Raw genomic sequence first — 15,201 nt, forward strand, 5'->3', positions numbered from 1 at the left:
ATGTGCCGTTTACCACATGCAATACACCCCGACCAAGATACAGGCAGCTGATAAAATGAGCCATTTATCTAAAAGTTCTAAGTTAAGAAAGAGAGAGACAGGGGTAAAAAAAAAAAAAAAAAGAGGAAGCCGTTTCAGTCTATTTATTTCATCACTGTTCCAAAGTGTTACACAGTGACCAACAGAACTGCACTCCCCTCAGTAGAGACACCATACAGACAGATAAGGCTCTACAGGAGTTTGAATAATTTCCCCAATTTCAATTCACATAAAATACATATAAAAAAAGTAGAGCACTCTGGATTCAGGCTCGCCTGAGCAAAACTGAAAGCCACCCTCCGCCTTTTGCCTAGTTGCAGCCTCAGTTTTTTTTTTTTATAAGAGCCACCTTAATAGGGCTACAAGTAACGTGGTAAAAATGAACAGCAAAATGAAGGTGGGGGGGGGGGGGGGGGGGACAATACACAAAGAAATGGCATAAGACCCAAGAGACAGATTCTAACATCTGTCAAATGTACTACTTCACCAAATAAACAAATCCTCCTTCAAATATGGTCTTTTATAGTTAATACCGTCAATGGCACTTACACAAAGTAAAAATTTAAAAAAGTAATGAGGACATCTTGATGCAAGTGTGTGTGTGTGTGTATATATAGAGTATGGCATATGTAAAGTAATGGTGTGTGTGCAGGGTCTCAGAGCTGCAGGGCACAAAACTGCTGGTAAACAGCTAGGATGTGGTGGTCAAGCTCGGCGGTGAACAGCAGGTTCTCCAGGGTCCCCATGTACTGCTGGATGGTCACATGATGCTACAAAGAAAACACAAAAGAACATCAGTTGAACTTGAATTACATGGATTGAACGAACAGAGCACGTCAGACTGACGAACGGGGCGAGAAAGGGTAGCTAATACCATGAGGAAGATCTGCTGCAGCCTCTCGATGCAGTTCTTGTACCAGGGCGTGCTGAAGTCCACACTGCCTGTCTCGCAGCGCACCAGGTGCTCCGTCAGCATCATGATGAAGCGCTGCGGGGACAGAGAGTGACAAGATTAGAAGAAAAAAGAAGGATGAAATCAGGCTGGGTACTATGGACTCATACAAAACACGTTGGAGTGACATCCTGTCTACTGTCCTCTTTCCTCAGCATCACTGAAAGCGCTGAACAGTTGAAAACAAAAAACCATGTTGCCGACATAGTACATTTAACTTAAAAGATTTATTGCCCATACACTACCTGGAAGATGACCAGGAAGAGGTTCTTCTGCTCACTCTGGGCCGACTCCACCTTCTCCTGCAGACGCTCGATCTGCTCCTCCAGCTGACCGTCCTCATCCTCACTGTTCTTCTCCATGTCCTCCTCATCGCCACTGTCCTTCTGCTGAGAGAGGGAGGGGAGAGAGACAAACACACAAGAGAGATTGAGGGAGAGAAAGAGTGAATCTTATTTGCGTATTTAGCTCCTCTCGTCCCTTTAAAAATGGTGGCAGCACTGACATCTACTGGTAATGTCTATTATCAGCAAACACAGCACCTCTATCTTTAGGGTGTTGAAGCCCTCACCCTCATCTGGAAACAGACAAAGGAGGAGCGAGTGAGAAATGAGCAGAACATATCCCTATGGTGTACAGTACTGTCCATTCAAGGCCAAATTCTATTTGTTGGGTTGATAATACCACATGTGATGCATGTTTAGAAAGCAAAACTAGTGCACAATCTAAAAGGTCACTATATATAGACACGGGAACATTCTGCTTTGTGCAAACCTTTGGAAGAGAAACTACTGGCACAACCAGTACAATATTCAGAGCAATGCTGTTGGTCGATTCGTGCATTTAAAGAGTCTATAAAGAGGCAGTTTTTACAGCAGTGGTTGCTAGGACACCCTCGTGCTGCCTACCTTCTTATGCTGTTGCCTCTCCAGCTTATCCTTGGCCTCCTCCAGCTCTTTCTGAATCTTCTGGACGTGTTTGTTCATCTTACGGATGGTGGAGTGCAGAATCTCCCACACGTAAAACCTGCCCGCCACAAGGCCACGCATGGAGTATCCATGAGTTCGTTAATTTCAAAACAGTGGAATTTTTATACTGTAGTACATATTAGGATAATTGAAAATTATTGATCGAAATATTTGCATGCTCTGATTTACAGCAAAGGAAGACACAGCAAACGTGCGTGTGCGGGCACACACGCAGAGAGGGCTTAACACCCACCTGGTAAATTCATGAGCCATGCTTGGGGAGAAGAGCCAGTTGGCTACAGCTGCACAGTCCACAATCTGTGTACGGATCAACTTGTCCACCAGCACAGAGATCATCTGCACAGAAAGCGAAAGGTCAATCGCACAGTTACACCACAGACTCACCTTTCTCCATACACCCTATGGTCACATAACAATTCACAAAATCTATATTAACTCTGGAAATTAGGGTTCTAGTGTAGGTGACGGAGGTGGGTGTGTCGGTCTCACTTGTGGGTGGTTCCTCCAGACCTCGTAGACCACCCGGAGGATGTGTAGCTTGCCCTCGTCACAGTCCGTCAGGACCTTCAGAATCTCATGGAACCTGGTAGATGGAATCAGGATACTTTAAGCGTTGTACACACAGACAACACGCGCAAAAATCAACAGAAGACAGATTCCCACCGTTCATTCAACTGCCTGGTATCATAACGATGCTACACTACACCTCAAGGCTGAACAATGCCACCCTTTTTGTGTGGCACAGAGGAGGCCACAGAAATGGAGGGTGTGAGTCAGCATAACAGGCACTCACTTGGCCAGGGCACTGAAGGAATGGCTGAAGGACTTGGCAGCCAGATGGAGGAGGGTCTGCAGGAACACCTCTATCTTTAGGGGGTTGAAGCCCTCACCCTCATCTGGAAACAGACAAAGGAGGGGCGAGTGAGAAATGAGCACAATATATCCCTATGGTGTACAGTACTGTAATGAGTGTATGTAGGATATAGGAACACTGAGAAGGTGAGTGCTTTGGGGCTAACTGACCGTCGTCATCTTCCTGGTTGGGGTTTGGCACGTCTTTGAGCACGGTGAGGATCTCCTCGTTGGAGGCCCGGTTCTTGATGGCGTTGCCCACCGTTATGGCCACGGCATAGCCTGGCAGTGCACCTGGACAAAGGCAGAGGTGTCGTGTTGTATTTCTGAGTTCAACAGTAAGAAAAAGGAAGACTGTGCACACTGTATTTACTTAGATTACGCTGAGTGAACTACTTTCTTGTTACAGGCTAATTACATCCGTTCCATTACAGTTTCACTGGAATAACAACACTAATGTGAAATGTTATCCCTGGGGTTTATTTCAGCTTTACCCTCAAAAGGCTGCCACTTGTGATCACACTCTTACAATCCAACAGAAATAAATAAATAAAAATGGCAGACCAATTACGAGCACATTAGAGTTATCTTAGTCCCCAGGCTATGATGCACCAACAGACAGAAGTTTACAGAAATACATTCAAGAATACATAAATGAATGGCCCCTGGAGAGGCAGTGTACTTACTGTTGGCCTCATCTTGGTATTTGTAAAAGAAGATGGGGTCGGCTGGGATGAGGGCTGTGAAAGTGGGCGGGACAATGTCCACTATCCGCTGATGATAGGAGAGCCTGGAGGTCGAGAACAAAAGCCGATTGGTCAATTTACAGGGACAGACTCTATAACACATCCCTCCCCATGTATGATTTAAAACAAGCCGGGTGCAACACAGTATGAGTGGATCTGAATGGAAATACCTCATGCATTTCTCCAGTACCTCCTTGACAAACTTGGGCTTGGGCTTGTCTGCATCCAGCGCTAAACAGTCCGTCCTTTGGAGAAGAACATTTATTTGTTCTAAATAGTAAATAAGTATTTCAATATAATAAGTAGGGGTTCCAACAAAATAAAATGAAAAGTTGTGTGAATGACAGCTGATCTTACCAGTCGTCCCAGCTCCATCTGAACTGAAAGTTACTCAAATGGTGGGAGAACCAGTTGAGGAGTCGGTCTATGCAAGTAGTGTTCATAGTGTCCAGTCTCATGTACATCATCTCTGTGGCTTGGGCCAACTGGGATGAGGCTGTTAAGGGGTTAACGCTCACAGTTGTAAAACAAGTATCCAAGTATTCAAAACAAGCATTTCTGTGATGGACCACCCATTCAGTGTGCCCTTTACTAGATTGTAATGGGTAGTCCCAGTAGTGGGGAGAAGGATACAACTTGAGGCAGGGAGCCTGGCTGCAGCTTGCAGAGCTCGATGAGCAGTGTAGTGTACATGACGTCGATGTGGGGGGGACAGGGCAGCTGGAAGAGCTCTCCAAAGATCACCTGGCAGAAGAGAGGGAAAGAGGAACCGAAGCGTCGACTTCGGTCATGTCCTCATATTGATATGAAACCTTGATATGAAGCTGTAATGGGCTTACCTCCACAATGTGATAGTTGAGTGGGATCTTGTTTTTCCCTGGATAGCTGAGCAACTGCGCAGCACTGAAAACAAATAAGCTGTTCGATCAATTACGAGTCAGAAATTACTCACTCGCACAACAAGAGGACACATAAACAAGTCAATTGGAAAGTACAGCAGCTCACCAGGTCTTCCTCTCTTTCCAGTGGGACTTGATGATGTTATGAAGGTTATCCTCAATCACAAACCTCTCCACAGAGTGGCTGCCTGGCATGACGGGACCCTATGTTCAGGGAGAGAGAAAGACTAGTCGGAGCATTCCAAAAAGGCTCATCCCATCCCCAAACGTTCCTCTTTCTCTGTACTCTCTGACTGGTCTGAGCGAGGGAGTACTACACGGTACCTCGGGGGCATCGGTGTAGTCGAACATGCGGAAGATGACGCGGGGCATGGGGTACTGGCAGTCGGGCATGTGGGCAGGCGGGGTGAAGGGTGGCAGGTTGTGCTGCAGGGCCTCACACAGTACGCTGTCAAAGGCGATGTACGGCCGCAGGATGTGGCGCTCCTGCCAGCGGTCCTTCTTCAGCTTCTGGATCTGAGCCCACAGGCAGTCCAGATACTGAGGGCGAGCGAGGAAGAGGTGATGGTTATGATGGTTATGACAGAGGAATAACATATATGAACACATATCTCTTACTTACCTCCTCTTGTGGGTGTGGCTTCTCTGCTGTCCAAACCTGAAGCATGGAGACATGAGTCTTCAGTCGCCTCCTAAAAAACCATAGATCGGTGTCACCATGACCGCCTCACCACTATTGAGTGCAGTTGACAAAGGAGTCTCCCTCAAAATATTAATGAATTTCAGTTGCATTACATCACGCACAGTTCCTCAACTAGGAAAGAGCCAGATAGACATGTTAATACCAAACTAAGAGGGGGAAAAAAGCATACTTGAGGTAACCGTCAATCTGGTTTAGGAGCCTGTCCATCTCCACGTCCTTCTTCTCATAGAGTTCCTTCCCAACCCAGGGGAGACTGGAGAGTACAACATAGACAAACCAGTCCGAGCGCACCTGGGAAGAGGGAAAACAATCCAAATGTACCAATCCTAAAACTAAACTGTATATACTTGCATACAATTCAAGGGTTTAAAATGCATCAATAAGATGTTACCTGTGGCACATCTTCCTCCTGAGTGACACTAACAAAGTTCTCAAACATGGCCACCATGGAGGGGGCAGCAATCACGTGGCAGTTCACCAGGTCACAGAGGAAGCGCACCTGGAGAAAAGAGGGAAGCCAGGGTGTTGGAAACCATTGTTTAGCATAACGTCAAACATGATTGTAATGCATCTGTAATTACTTTGAAAGAAAATTGCCTTGGTGAGCCTGTGGACTAATTATTTTATCGCACCAAACACTTACTAGGTAAAGCGCTTCGGTGTACAGGTTGGCCTTCAAGGTTTCTTTGAGTTGTCGAATCATGGCCTCCACAAACTCCCCGCCAAAGTTGTAGTTCCTGGCATTGAGAAGGCCCACTAATGTTGTGTACACGGTCAGCTTCTCAGGTAGAAGTCGAGCCCTGTCAAAAACCGACACACAATTACAGTACCAGTCAAAAGTTTGGACACACCTACTCATTCCATGGTTTTTCTTTATTTTTACTAAAAGTCCTTCAAATGTATTAGAATAACTTCCAATAGCTTACACAGCACACAAAATGCGGAGGATTTTGTTTTTGTAATTGGGGAGGTCGGCTTCCAAGACACCTGCAAGACCTTCCAAATTGCTTTCCAGGGAAGAGGTACTCTGCAAATGAAGAAATTGTTGTAGGGCAACATATCTGGTGATTTCTGGGGTCAAATCAGGCAAAAAAAAGTATAGTGAGTGAGAAAATACACACATGGGTATCATGCAGAAAACATCCCCACACTTACTGCAAAGCCCTATTACCTTTTCTCCCACTCGACATATCAGTGATTCCAGGCGATCCTCAATCTCAATGGGCTCAGACGTTCTCCTTCTTTTGTGAGACTGGCCTCCTTGAAATCAGACAGACACATACAGGACGGATGATGGGGAGATGGACCATATACAGTCTGAGATAAAGCCTTCCTTCAATGTAGTATTTTGTGCTAGCTCAAATATGCTTAGCTCTTTAAAAACTGTATCCTTCAGTAGTGTAACAAGTTACTAGCTAGTTAATTTCACAAATCATTATTTTGAACATCCGCTGTCTGTGGGGTAAATGGCAGAGGATAGCCAGCTAGCGAGATAAACAACTGTTTGGCATCACTGGTTGCCGCCCCCAAGGTCTGAAATAATATTAACAGTTGTTACCAACAAGATAATAACGTTAGCTATATATCACATTATATGTTGGTCAAATGTGTAACGTTATGGTAGGATAAAGAAGTGTTTTTGCTTTATGTGATGGGGAACGAAAGGTAGTTTGCTAGGCAATTTCTAGTTAACCGGCTAAAAGCAAGGGCTATGCTAATCCATCAGGCTAACTAACTAGCCAATAATGGGGTGCTGGAAAACTGCCAATGACTTACGAAACACTTGTTTTAAAGTGTCACATACAAGTATGAACCGATAGTCATCGTTAGCTAATTGAAATGACTAACTATAATGATTTAGTTAGCAATCAAGGTGGTTAGCTAGCTATTTGGCTAACATGCACACATTGACAAACAGAGCTAGCAGCATCAACTCTCGCGGGCTTCAGCTAACGTTATACCGTTAGCCTCGAAATAACTAGCGACAACTTACCATCATCTCCGTCACTGTGCCGTCTTCTCGACATTTTATTGTTGACACCGTTGGATTAATAATTGTGTGCTGCTTCTTTTTGAATATGGCAACAATATTTCTCGAAATAAGAAACCAAGTTATGAAGATTTGATTTTTTCAATGGTCGCAAAAATAATAGCGGTCAGATTCAAGTCAGGCACATCCGGAGTGGAGGTTAACCAGAAGTACTTGGTTGTGTACTTTATTTGTCCTCCGAATTTCTTGTGTTTGGTTCCGTATTCGTCATCACCAGTGTGTCCTAACTTAAGTTAGCTAAATAGTAGTGTTAATTTATAGCTACATTTTGTTGGCTTTGGTGATAAACTCGGGTACAAAGGTTATTTGCTTCGTTTAAGGTTTTAATTGCTGACATAAGTTAAACAAGGCATGGGGGCTAGCTTCAACTGTATGCTAGGTAACATTATCTTTATTATCAACTTAGCAAATAACGTTACCACTCCAGAAAAGGTCTAGCCACAGAAAGAAGAGGGGACATGATAACAACCGATGATATGGCTTGCAATGAGTTAATTAACATAGATGTTGACACCCTTGCCCCCCATGATTTAAAGCAAGAAAAAATCGAACTTTCTCCAACTCTACGAAAGTACTACTCATTCTGTAAGAGGAGGGTGAGTGTAACAAACGGTCTATTTTATTGGCTGGTTATTGTATGTCATAATGGAGACGTATCTTTAATCTTGCAGACATTTGGTACATTTGTGGCATCCAAAAGAGCTTCAACAACAGTTTGGAATTGCTGTGGCCAGACCTTCAAGGAACTTTCTTTCATCCACAAACATGTGGCAAGGACTCATGACACTGACATTCACCAGCTTACCCAGTCCACATTTGAGGTTTTACTGAGCCAGATTGAGAAAGAAGCCACTTCACAACAACAATCAACAGAGAAAGAGCCAGTGGACATTTCCTCCTGGATACCTGACACCAGTCACATCACTGGTGACCAGCTTCACAAGTATGGGAGGTATTACATTTGACTGTATAGTACTCTATGAAATCAATACCTTCTCATGCTCTGTTTCTTGTAATCTGTAAAGTGGCTCAGGTGAGGTTCTTCTGCTCTACTGCTACTGTCAGCTGGCAGATCCACAGCTCATCTGTGCTTGGCAATAGGCCCTTTGTGAAAAACTCCAGTTAACTGGCAAGGTAACAGAATTACAGAATCTTGGCTTATAAACAGATGATGATGATATATATGTTTACATTCAGTTATCATACAATTTCTGCAGGTGACAGTGGCAACCGAGGGGAACAGTTGGAGGCACAAAAGTGGCGACTGGCTTGTACATCAAGGCAATGTGCTGCCATCCAATCTTCAATATAATGGAAAAAGAAGACTTTAAGGTTAAACAGAAAGGCTTCAGTTTGAGGCAAGTAGAACTGGCAAAATTGATGAGAAAATCATGTGGCCATTTTTAGGCCCATTTTAGACCTTTACAGGCCTCCTGTGAGACCCTATGATCCATGAGACGTACATGATACAGACATCTTGGTGTCATTTTACCAGTGTAGTGGAGGGTATACGTGGGTATACGCTGTATATCCACTTGTTTTTCAGTGGGCATTGTGTATACTCACTTAATCCCTACGATGCGTATCAAAGAAGTGTAGTGGAGCTATACACCGTATCAATAAGGCTGATGGAACCGATCAGAATGTTTAGCTTAAAATCTTGAACTATTATTTCTTCACATTTTAGGCGCAGCAATGTGCACATGGTGGTAGGCCTATGCGCGAATGTTCAAAAATGCAATTTGTGGGCTATAAAATGCACATGGACAGAGATGGAAATTTCCTTTAGAAAACATGCGACAACTATCATGGGTTGATAATGACTAGGATAATGCCTTTAACTGCTAGACAATGAAATAAACTTGAAAGAACCAATAGAACAGGAAAGGAAGTCATTATAAAATAATTACCTCCACGTTTCTATGGTGGGATTTTGTCTATAAGCTATACTGAACAGAAATATAAATGCAACAATTACAGTTCATATAAAGAAATCAGTCCATTTTAAATAAATAAATTAGGCCCTAGTCTATGGATTTCACATGGCTGGGTCGGGGTGCAGCCGTGGGTGGGCCTGCGAGGGCATAGGCCCACCCACTTGGGAGCCAGGCTCAGCCAATAAGAATTAGTTTTTCCCCACAAAAGAGCTTTATTACAGACGGAAATACTCCTCCGCAACCCATCCCTCTGACGATCCAGCAGGTGAAGAAGCCGGATATGGAGGTTCTGGGTTGGACATACTGACAAATTCTTTAAAAAAATGACGTTGGAGGCGGCTTATTGTAGAGAAATGAACATTCAATTATTTGGCAACAGCTCTGGTGGACATGCCAATTGCACACTCCCTCAAAACTTGAGACATCTGTGGTATTGTGTTGTGTAACAACTGCACATTTTAGAGTGGCCTCTTATTGTCCCCAGCACAAGGTGCACCTGTGTAATGATCATGCTGTTTAATCAGCCTTTTGATATGCCACACCTATCAGGTGGATGGTTTATCTTGACAAAGGGTAAAAAGCTCACTAACAGGGATGTAAACAAATTGTGCACAACATTTGAGAGAAATAAACTTTCTGTGCATATGGAACATTTCTGTGATCTTTTATTTCAGCTCATGAAACATGGGACCAGCACTTTACATGTTGCGTTTATATTTTTGTTCAGTATTCTTTGAAGCAAGGCAAGACATGCCTCAATCTATGAAGTATATGTCCAGTTTTAAACAATTAAAGAACAGGAAAATATAGCGACGCCAACAATAGACCTAACCATTGTCTTGTAGATGGAGAAGCTTTCCCCCAAAGAAATTCTCAATTAAATGTTAACTAGCTACAAAGTAGCCTATGCCTACCTGGCAGAATCAATCCAGTGGCTATTTGTTTTGCAAACTGCAACTCGTGCTACAGAAACACATATAACCAAACAGTGCTAGGTGCCTGTTCGCTTGAATTAAAGGGTAACTACATTCAAAAAAAGAAAAATCTTAGATTTTTCCCAAACCTCAAAAGTGGTCTCCTGATGTGGTGTAAGAATTTTTATGGACTTAGAACATCATCTATTCTTTTTGTTGAGTGCGAAAATCCGAAACCGATGAATTTCTGACAGTTGATAGCCTAATTTATCTGTTTCAATAGTTGGCCTATTATTAGTCTACTGCACAGTACAGCTTGGGTTGGCCTGACTGAAAGACCAATATGGGATTATTCACGTTAGGTCATTGTGCGTGTCACTGTTTGTCATAGAATTTTTCACACACGGTGCCTTTCCTTCGCCGGGGAGGACGTCTGGGAAATTTAGCAAAATTTGAGTATACCCACTTCTCCAGGCACCATTACACCATTGCATTTTACTCCTTTTATAGTGTTATCTCAAATATGGAGTATGTCAAGATCCCAAAATAGAAATGTTCACATTAATTTTTTCAACATAAAAAATATGAATATCTCAAAAGTACCCTTTTTGATTTTGCTTATTTTTTTTAAACATATTGTTTGGAACGATATACTCTTCAAACACGTCAAATTTCCAGAATGGGTTCTCTGGTATTTTAATATTTGATCTATTTAATGCTTAGAAATTGACATGAATGAAATCAAAAAGGGTACTTTTGAGAAATTATAATTAAATTGAATATTTTTATTAAATGTTGAATAAATTAATGTAAAAAAAATGTATTTCTGAATCTAGACAGACTCTGTTTGTTAGGAGTATAATGACACCAAGATGTTGTCTGTATCATGTACATTTCACAGATCATAGGGTCTTACAGGAGGCATGTATAGGTCTAAAAAGGGCCTTAAATGGCCATTTTCATCATGACTTTCTTAAACTGTTTGTGATACAATTGTAAAAAGCATGTCAAACTTTCTTCGTCTCAATGAAGTTACTATGTGAAAATTGCTATAACAATCTGAGAACCTTAAATATTTTCGGGCTGTACTGGCATGGAATCGCCCAAGTGTTGTTTTCAATGCTCAATATGTCTTCCTGTCTCCCCTTAGACCAGCAATAGGGGTGCAGAGTGTTTTTGTGACCTGAGGGTTGGAGTCTACAAGGAAATAGTGCCAATGGGAGTGGACCCAGATGCCCTCTCCTACAGTCTAGCAGGTAAACAACATGTGTGTCTTGTGTACGTCTGCGTTGCATATGCTATTTGAGATGATGGAACCAGTAAGTGGTTATGGTTGAATATGGCCCTGAGTTAAGCATCTTTTTACCACTTAGGTACTCACTTGGAACCTGAAGAATTCCACAAAGAAGTGGAGGCTCTTTTGTCAAAAGGTGACTCTTGCAATGATACAATACTGCTGGACTGCCGGAACTTTTACGAGAGTAGAATTGTAAGTATTGCTTTTGACTGCATATGTTTGTATCCCACTTTGTTCTTTATGATTTTTTAAAAGTTTATCAAATAGAGTAATAAAAATATTGGCAGGTTAAATATGTTTTTGTTTTCAGGGCCAGTTCAGCCAATGTTTGGCCCCTAACATCCGAAAATTCAGTTACTTCCCCGATTACGTTGACCAGAACCTTGACCTCTTTCGAGACAAGAAGGTCTTATGTACTGTACCGGCGGCATTCGCTGTGAACGCGGCTCAGCCTATCTCCGCTCAAAAGTAAGCCTACCTTTCAGGTTTTGCACAGTGTCAGTATATAATTGGAACATTTCAAACACACTTTATCCAACTAAAAAGCTCAACCTAAACAAACAGTGTTTGTTTCTTTCCTACTTCCAGCATGTATGTAAAGAAGTTTGTCAGCTGAAAGGTGGCATTCATAAGTACCTGGAACAATTCCCTGAGGGCTTCTATCGCGGCAAACTGTTTGGGTTTGACGAGCGGTTTGCAATCTCCTCCAACAGTGACATCATCTCAGGTCTGTGTTAACTGTGATTGCCCTTAAGACTTTATGATCATCACAATGTTTTTTATTTTTATGTAAGCAGTAGCAAACCCAGCATTCCAACATATGGGTGCACCTCAGCCACGCTCAAGGTCATAAACGATATCTTAACCGCCATCGATAGGAAACAATACTGTGCAGCCGTATTCATTGACCTGGCCAAGGCTTTTGACTCTGTCAATCACCACATCCTCATCGGCAGACTCGACAGCCTTGGTTTCTCTAATGATTGCCTCGCCTGGTTCACCAACTACTTCTCTGATCGAGTTCAGTGTGTCAAATCGGAGGGTCTGTTGTCCGGGCCTCTGGCAGTCTCCATGGGGGTGCCACAGGGTTCAATTCTTGGACCGACTCTCTTCTCTGTATACATCAATGATGTCGCTCTTGCTGCTGGTGATTCTCTGACACACCTCTACGCAGACGACACTATTCTGTATACTTCTGGCCCTTCTTTTGACACTGTGTTAACAACCCTCCAGGCGAGCTTCAATGCCATACAACTCTCCTTCCGTGGCCTCCAATTGCTCTTAAATACAAGTAAAACTAAATGCATGCTCTTCAACCGATCGCTGCCTGCACCTGCCCGCCTGTCCAACATCACTACTCTGGACGGCTCTGACTTAGAATATGTGGACAACTACAAATACCTAGGTGTCTGGTTAGACTGTAAACTCTCCTTCCAGACTCACATCAAGCATCTCCAATCCAAAGTTAAATCTAGAATTGGCTTCCTATTCCGCAACAAAGCATCCTTCACTCATGCTGCCAAACATACCCTTGTAAAACTGACCATCCTACCAATCCTCGACTTCGGTGATGTCATTTACAAAATAGCCTCCAAAACCCTACTCAATAAATTGGATGCAGTCTATCACAGTGCCATCCGTTTTGTCACCAAAGCCCCATATACAACCCACCACTGCGACCTGTACACTCTCGTTGGCTGGCCCTCGCTTCATACTCGTCGCCAAACCCACTGGTTCCAGGTCATCTACAAGACCCTGCTAGGTAAAGCCCCCCCTTATCTCAGCTCGCTGGTCACCATAGCAACACCTACCTGTAGCACGCGCTCCAGCAGGTTTATCTCTCTGGTCACCCCCAAAACCAATTCTTCCTTTGGCCGCCTCTCCTTCCAGTTCTCTGCTGCCAATGACTGGAACGATCTACAAAAATCTCTGAAACTGGAAACACTTATCTCCCTCACTAGCTTTAAGCACCAGCTGTCAGAGCAGCTCATAGATTACTGCACCTGTACATAGCCCATCTATAATTTAGCCCAAACAACTACCTCTTTACCTACTGTATTTATTTATTTATTTTGCTCCTTTGCACCCCATTATTTCTGTCTCTACTTTGCGCTTTCTTCCACTGCAAACCAACCATTCCAGTGTTTTTAGTTTTTATTTACTTGCTGTGTTGTATTTACTTCGCCACCATGGCCTTTTTATATTTTTATTTATTTATACATATATTTGTTTGCCTTCACCTCCCTTATCTCACCTCACTTGCTCACATTGTATATAGACTTATTTTTTTTCACTGTATCATTGACTATATGTTTGTTTTACTCCATGTGTAACTATGTGTTGTTGTATGTGTCGAACTGCTCTGCTTTATCTTGGCCAGGTCGCAATTGTAAATGAGAACGTGTTCTCAATTTGCCTACCTGGTTAAATAAAGGTTAAATAAATAAATAAAAATAAATATGGTTCACCATTCCTGTTAGAACGAGAGACCAGGGCCCAGTTTCCTGAAAGCGATGGAATTTAGGCTTACGAGTGTTTTAACGACTTTCCTACAACAGCCAAAGATGGAACATGCGTTTCCCAAAACACCATGCAGAGAGAACGTTTGCTAAGTGCATCGTCGAGGCATGTGTCGATACTGATAGGATCGAAAGAAAGGAAGCACTGCTCTAGGATCAGCGTTCTCCCTTTCCAATCTTACCTTAACATTACAATTATTCCACAATACTTATGACGAATTAGCTCCTAGAGCGATATTATCACCTATGGCTACAAATATTGAGTCGGCTAATTCTAATACTTACGCTATAATAATGCACTAAATCAAGATTTGGCACATCATTGCTCACGTTACACATGAAATATATTGAGGCAAAAATCACAGACGGTAGCGCTCAAATTGCTAAATAAAACTCAATTGAATGAACATGAAATGTATTTTATAATAATTCAATATATAGGCCTATGTAGCCTAGACTGTATTTATATTTTAATACAGTCATCTCGGTTTTCACCTGAAGCCTCTATATCCTTCCCTTGTTATGCAAAGAAATAGTCAACTTTGTATTTGTAGTCGAGGTCACATTTGTTCTGAAGTTATTAGCTGTCACAGAAAGACAGATGAACATCTTGATTTTGTGTTTAGCAGAGATTTCTGTGTATAAAGTGATGTGGAAACGCAAAAAAGCATGTAATGACGTACTTAACTGTTCTGTGAGTGGTCTGAGGCAGTTGTTAAATATCAAGCTTTTTCAAGCGCAACTTTAGTAACGATGGTTTTGGGAAACAGCTCTGAGATTTAACAATGCTCCTACTAAGGGTTAAGCGATGAATGCAGCCTTAAGATGCTTTTGGGAAACCAGGCCCTGTCCATCAACATTCCTCTCCCCTTCCTCTGTGTGCAGAGTTTAGGTACTGCAATTCTCCGTGGGACCAGTACCAGCTATGCTCCACCCACTTCTGCTGCCAGCTGGTCCTTTCCTGCTCTATCTACAGACAGGGGGGGCCACACCAAGGGCAAGGGAGAAGAGCCCTCCGCCACACCTCCAGAGAGAGGAGTGCGAGTGCACAGCCATGCGGCCCAGGATGCATTGTAATGTGGCATCACCTGTTTAAAAAAGTACAACAGAGCTAAGCAGAGACCTTACCTGGAGCTTAACCCATTCATGTATTTTAAATGGACAATCCTTATTCAATAGACTCAAATGTGATTGTGGTGACAATCGGCTTGCGCCTATTTTAATTAAAGAAATCCTCCTCAACAGATCTGTTATTTTATTCGTTTGCCTTTAATTACTCACCATCATGAGTTAAAAATGCAATA

The 15,201-nt window shown here is 42.7% G+C and overlaps 1 protein-coding gene and 1 pseudogene across 2 annotated transcripts; one reads left to right on the plus strand and one right to left on the minus strand.

The window, feature by feature from the left end:
* Positions 1-128: 128 nt before the first annotated feature.
* Positions 129-7,263, minus strand: LOC129827912 (nuclear cap-binding protein subunit 1-like). Of its 2 annotated transcripts, none has more exons than XM_055889198.1 (22): positions 7,174-7,263; positions 6,352-6,440; positions 6,107-6,207; positions 5,824-5,980; positions 5,572-5,679; positions 5,350-5,471; positions 5,100-5,169; positions 4,802-5,017; positions 4,584-4,681; positions 4,418-4,481; positions 4,212-4,322; positions 3,936-4,063; positions 3,749-3,823; positions 3,519-3,622; positions 3,004-3,126; positions 2,774-2,876; positions 2,470-2,563; positions 2,213-2,316; positions 1,900-2,017; positions 1,237-1,377; positions 914-1,027; positions 129-809 (listed from the first exon to the last, which is right to left on the minus strand). In XM_055889198.1, the coding sequence occupies exons 1-22, from the start codon at positions 7,205-7,207 to the stop codon at positions 696-698; spliced, it is 2,388 nt and encodes a 795-aa protein (XP_055745173.1). In that variant the 5' UTR covers positions 7,208-7,263; the 3' UTR covers positions 129-695. The 2 variants fall into 2 exon arrangements, with proteins under 2 accessions (XP_055745173.1, XP_055745172.1); XM_055889197.1 differs by having other exon boundaries at positions 1,237-1,380.
* A 143-nt stretch (positions 7,264-7,406) lies between these two features.
* LOC129827917 (thiosulfate sulfurtransferase/rhodanese-like domain-containing protein 2) lies at positions 7,407-15,141 on the plus strand (annotated as a pseudogene).
* The last annotated feature ends 60 nt before the right edge of the window (positions 15,142-15,201 follow it).

The sequence above is a fragment of the Salvelinus fontinalis genome, chromosome 29, assembly GCF_029448725.1.
Source record: "Salvelinus fontinalis isolate EN_2023a chromosome 29, ASM2944872v1, whole genome shotgun sequence".
In the NCBI taxonomy this organism is placed as follows: domain Eukaryota; kingdom Metazoa; phylum Chordata; class Actinopteri; order Salmoniformes; family Salmonidae; genus Salvelinus; species Salvelinus fontinalis.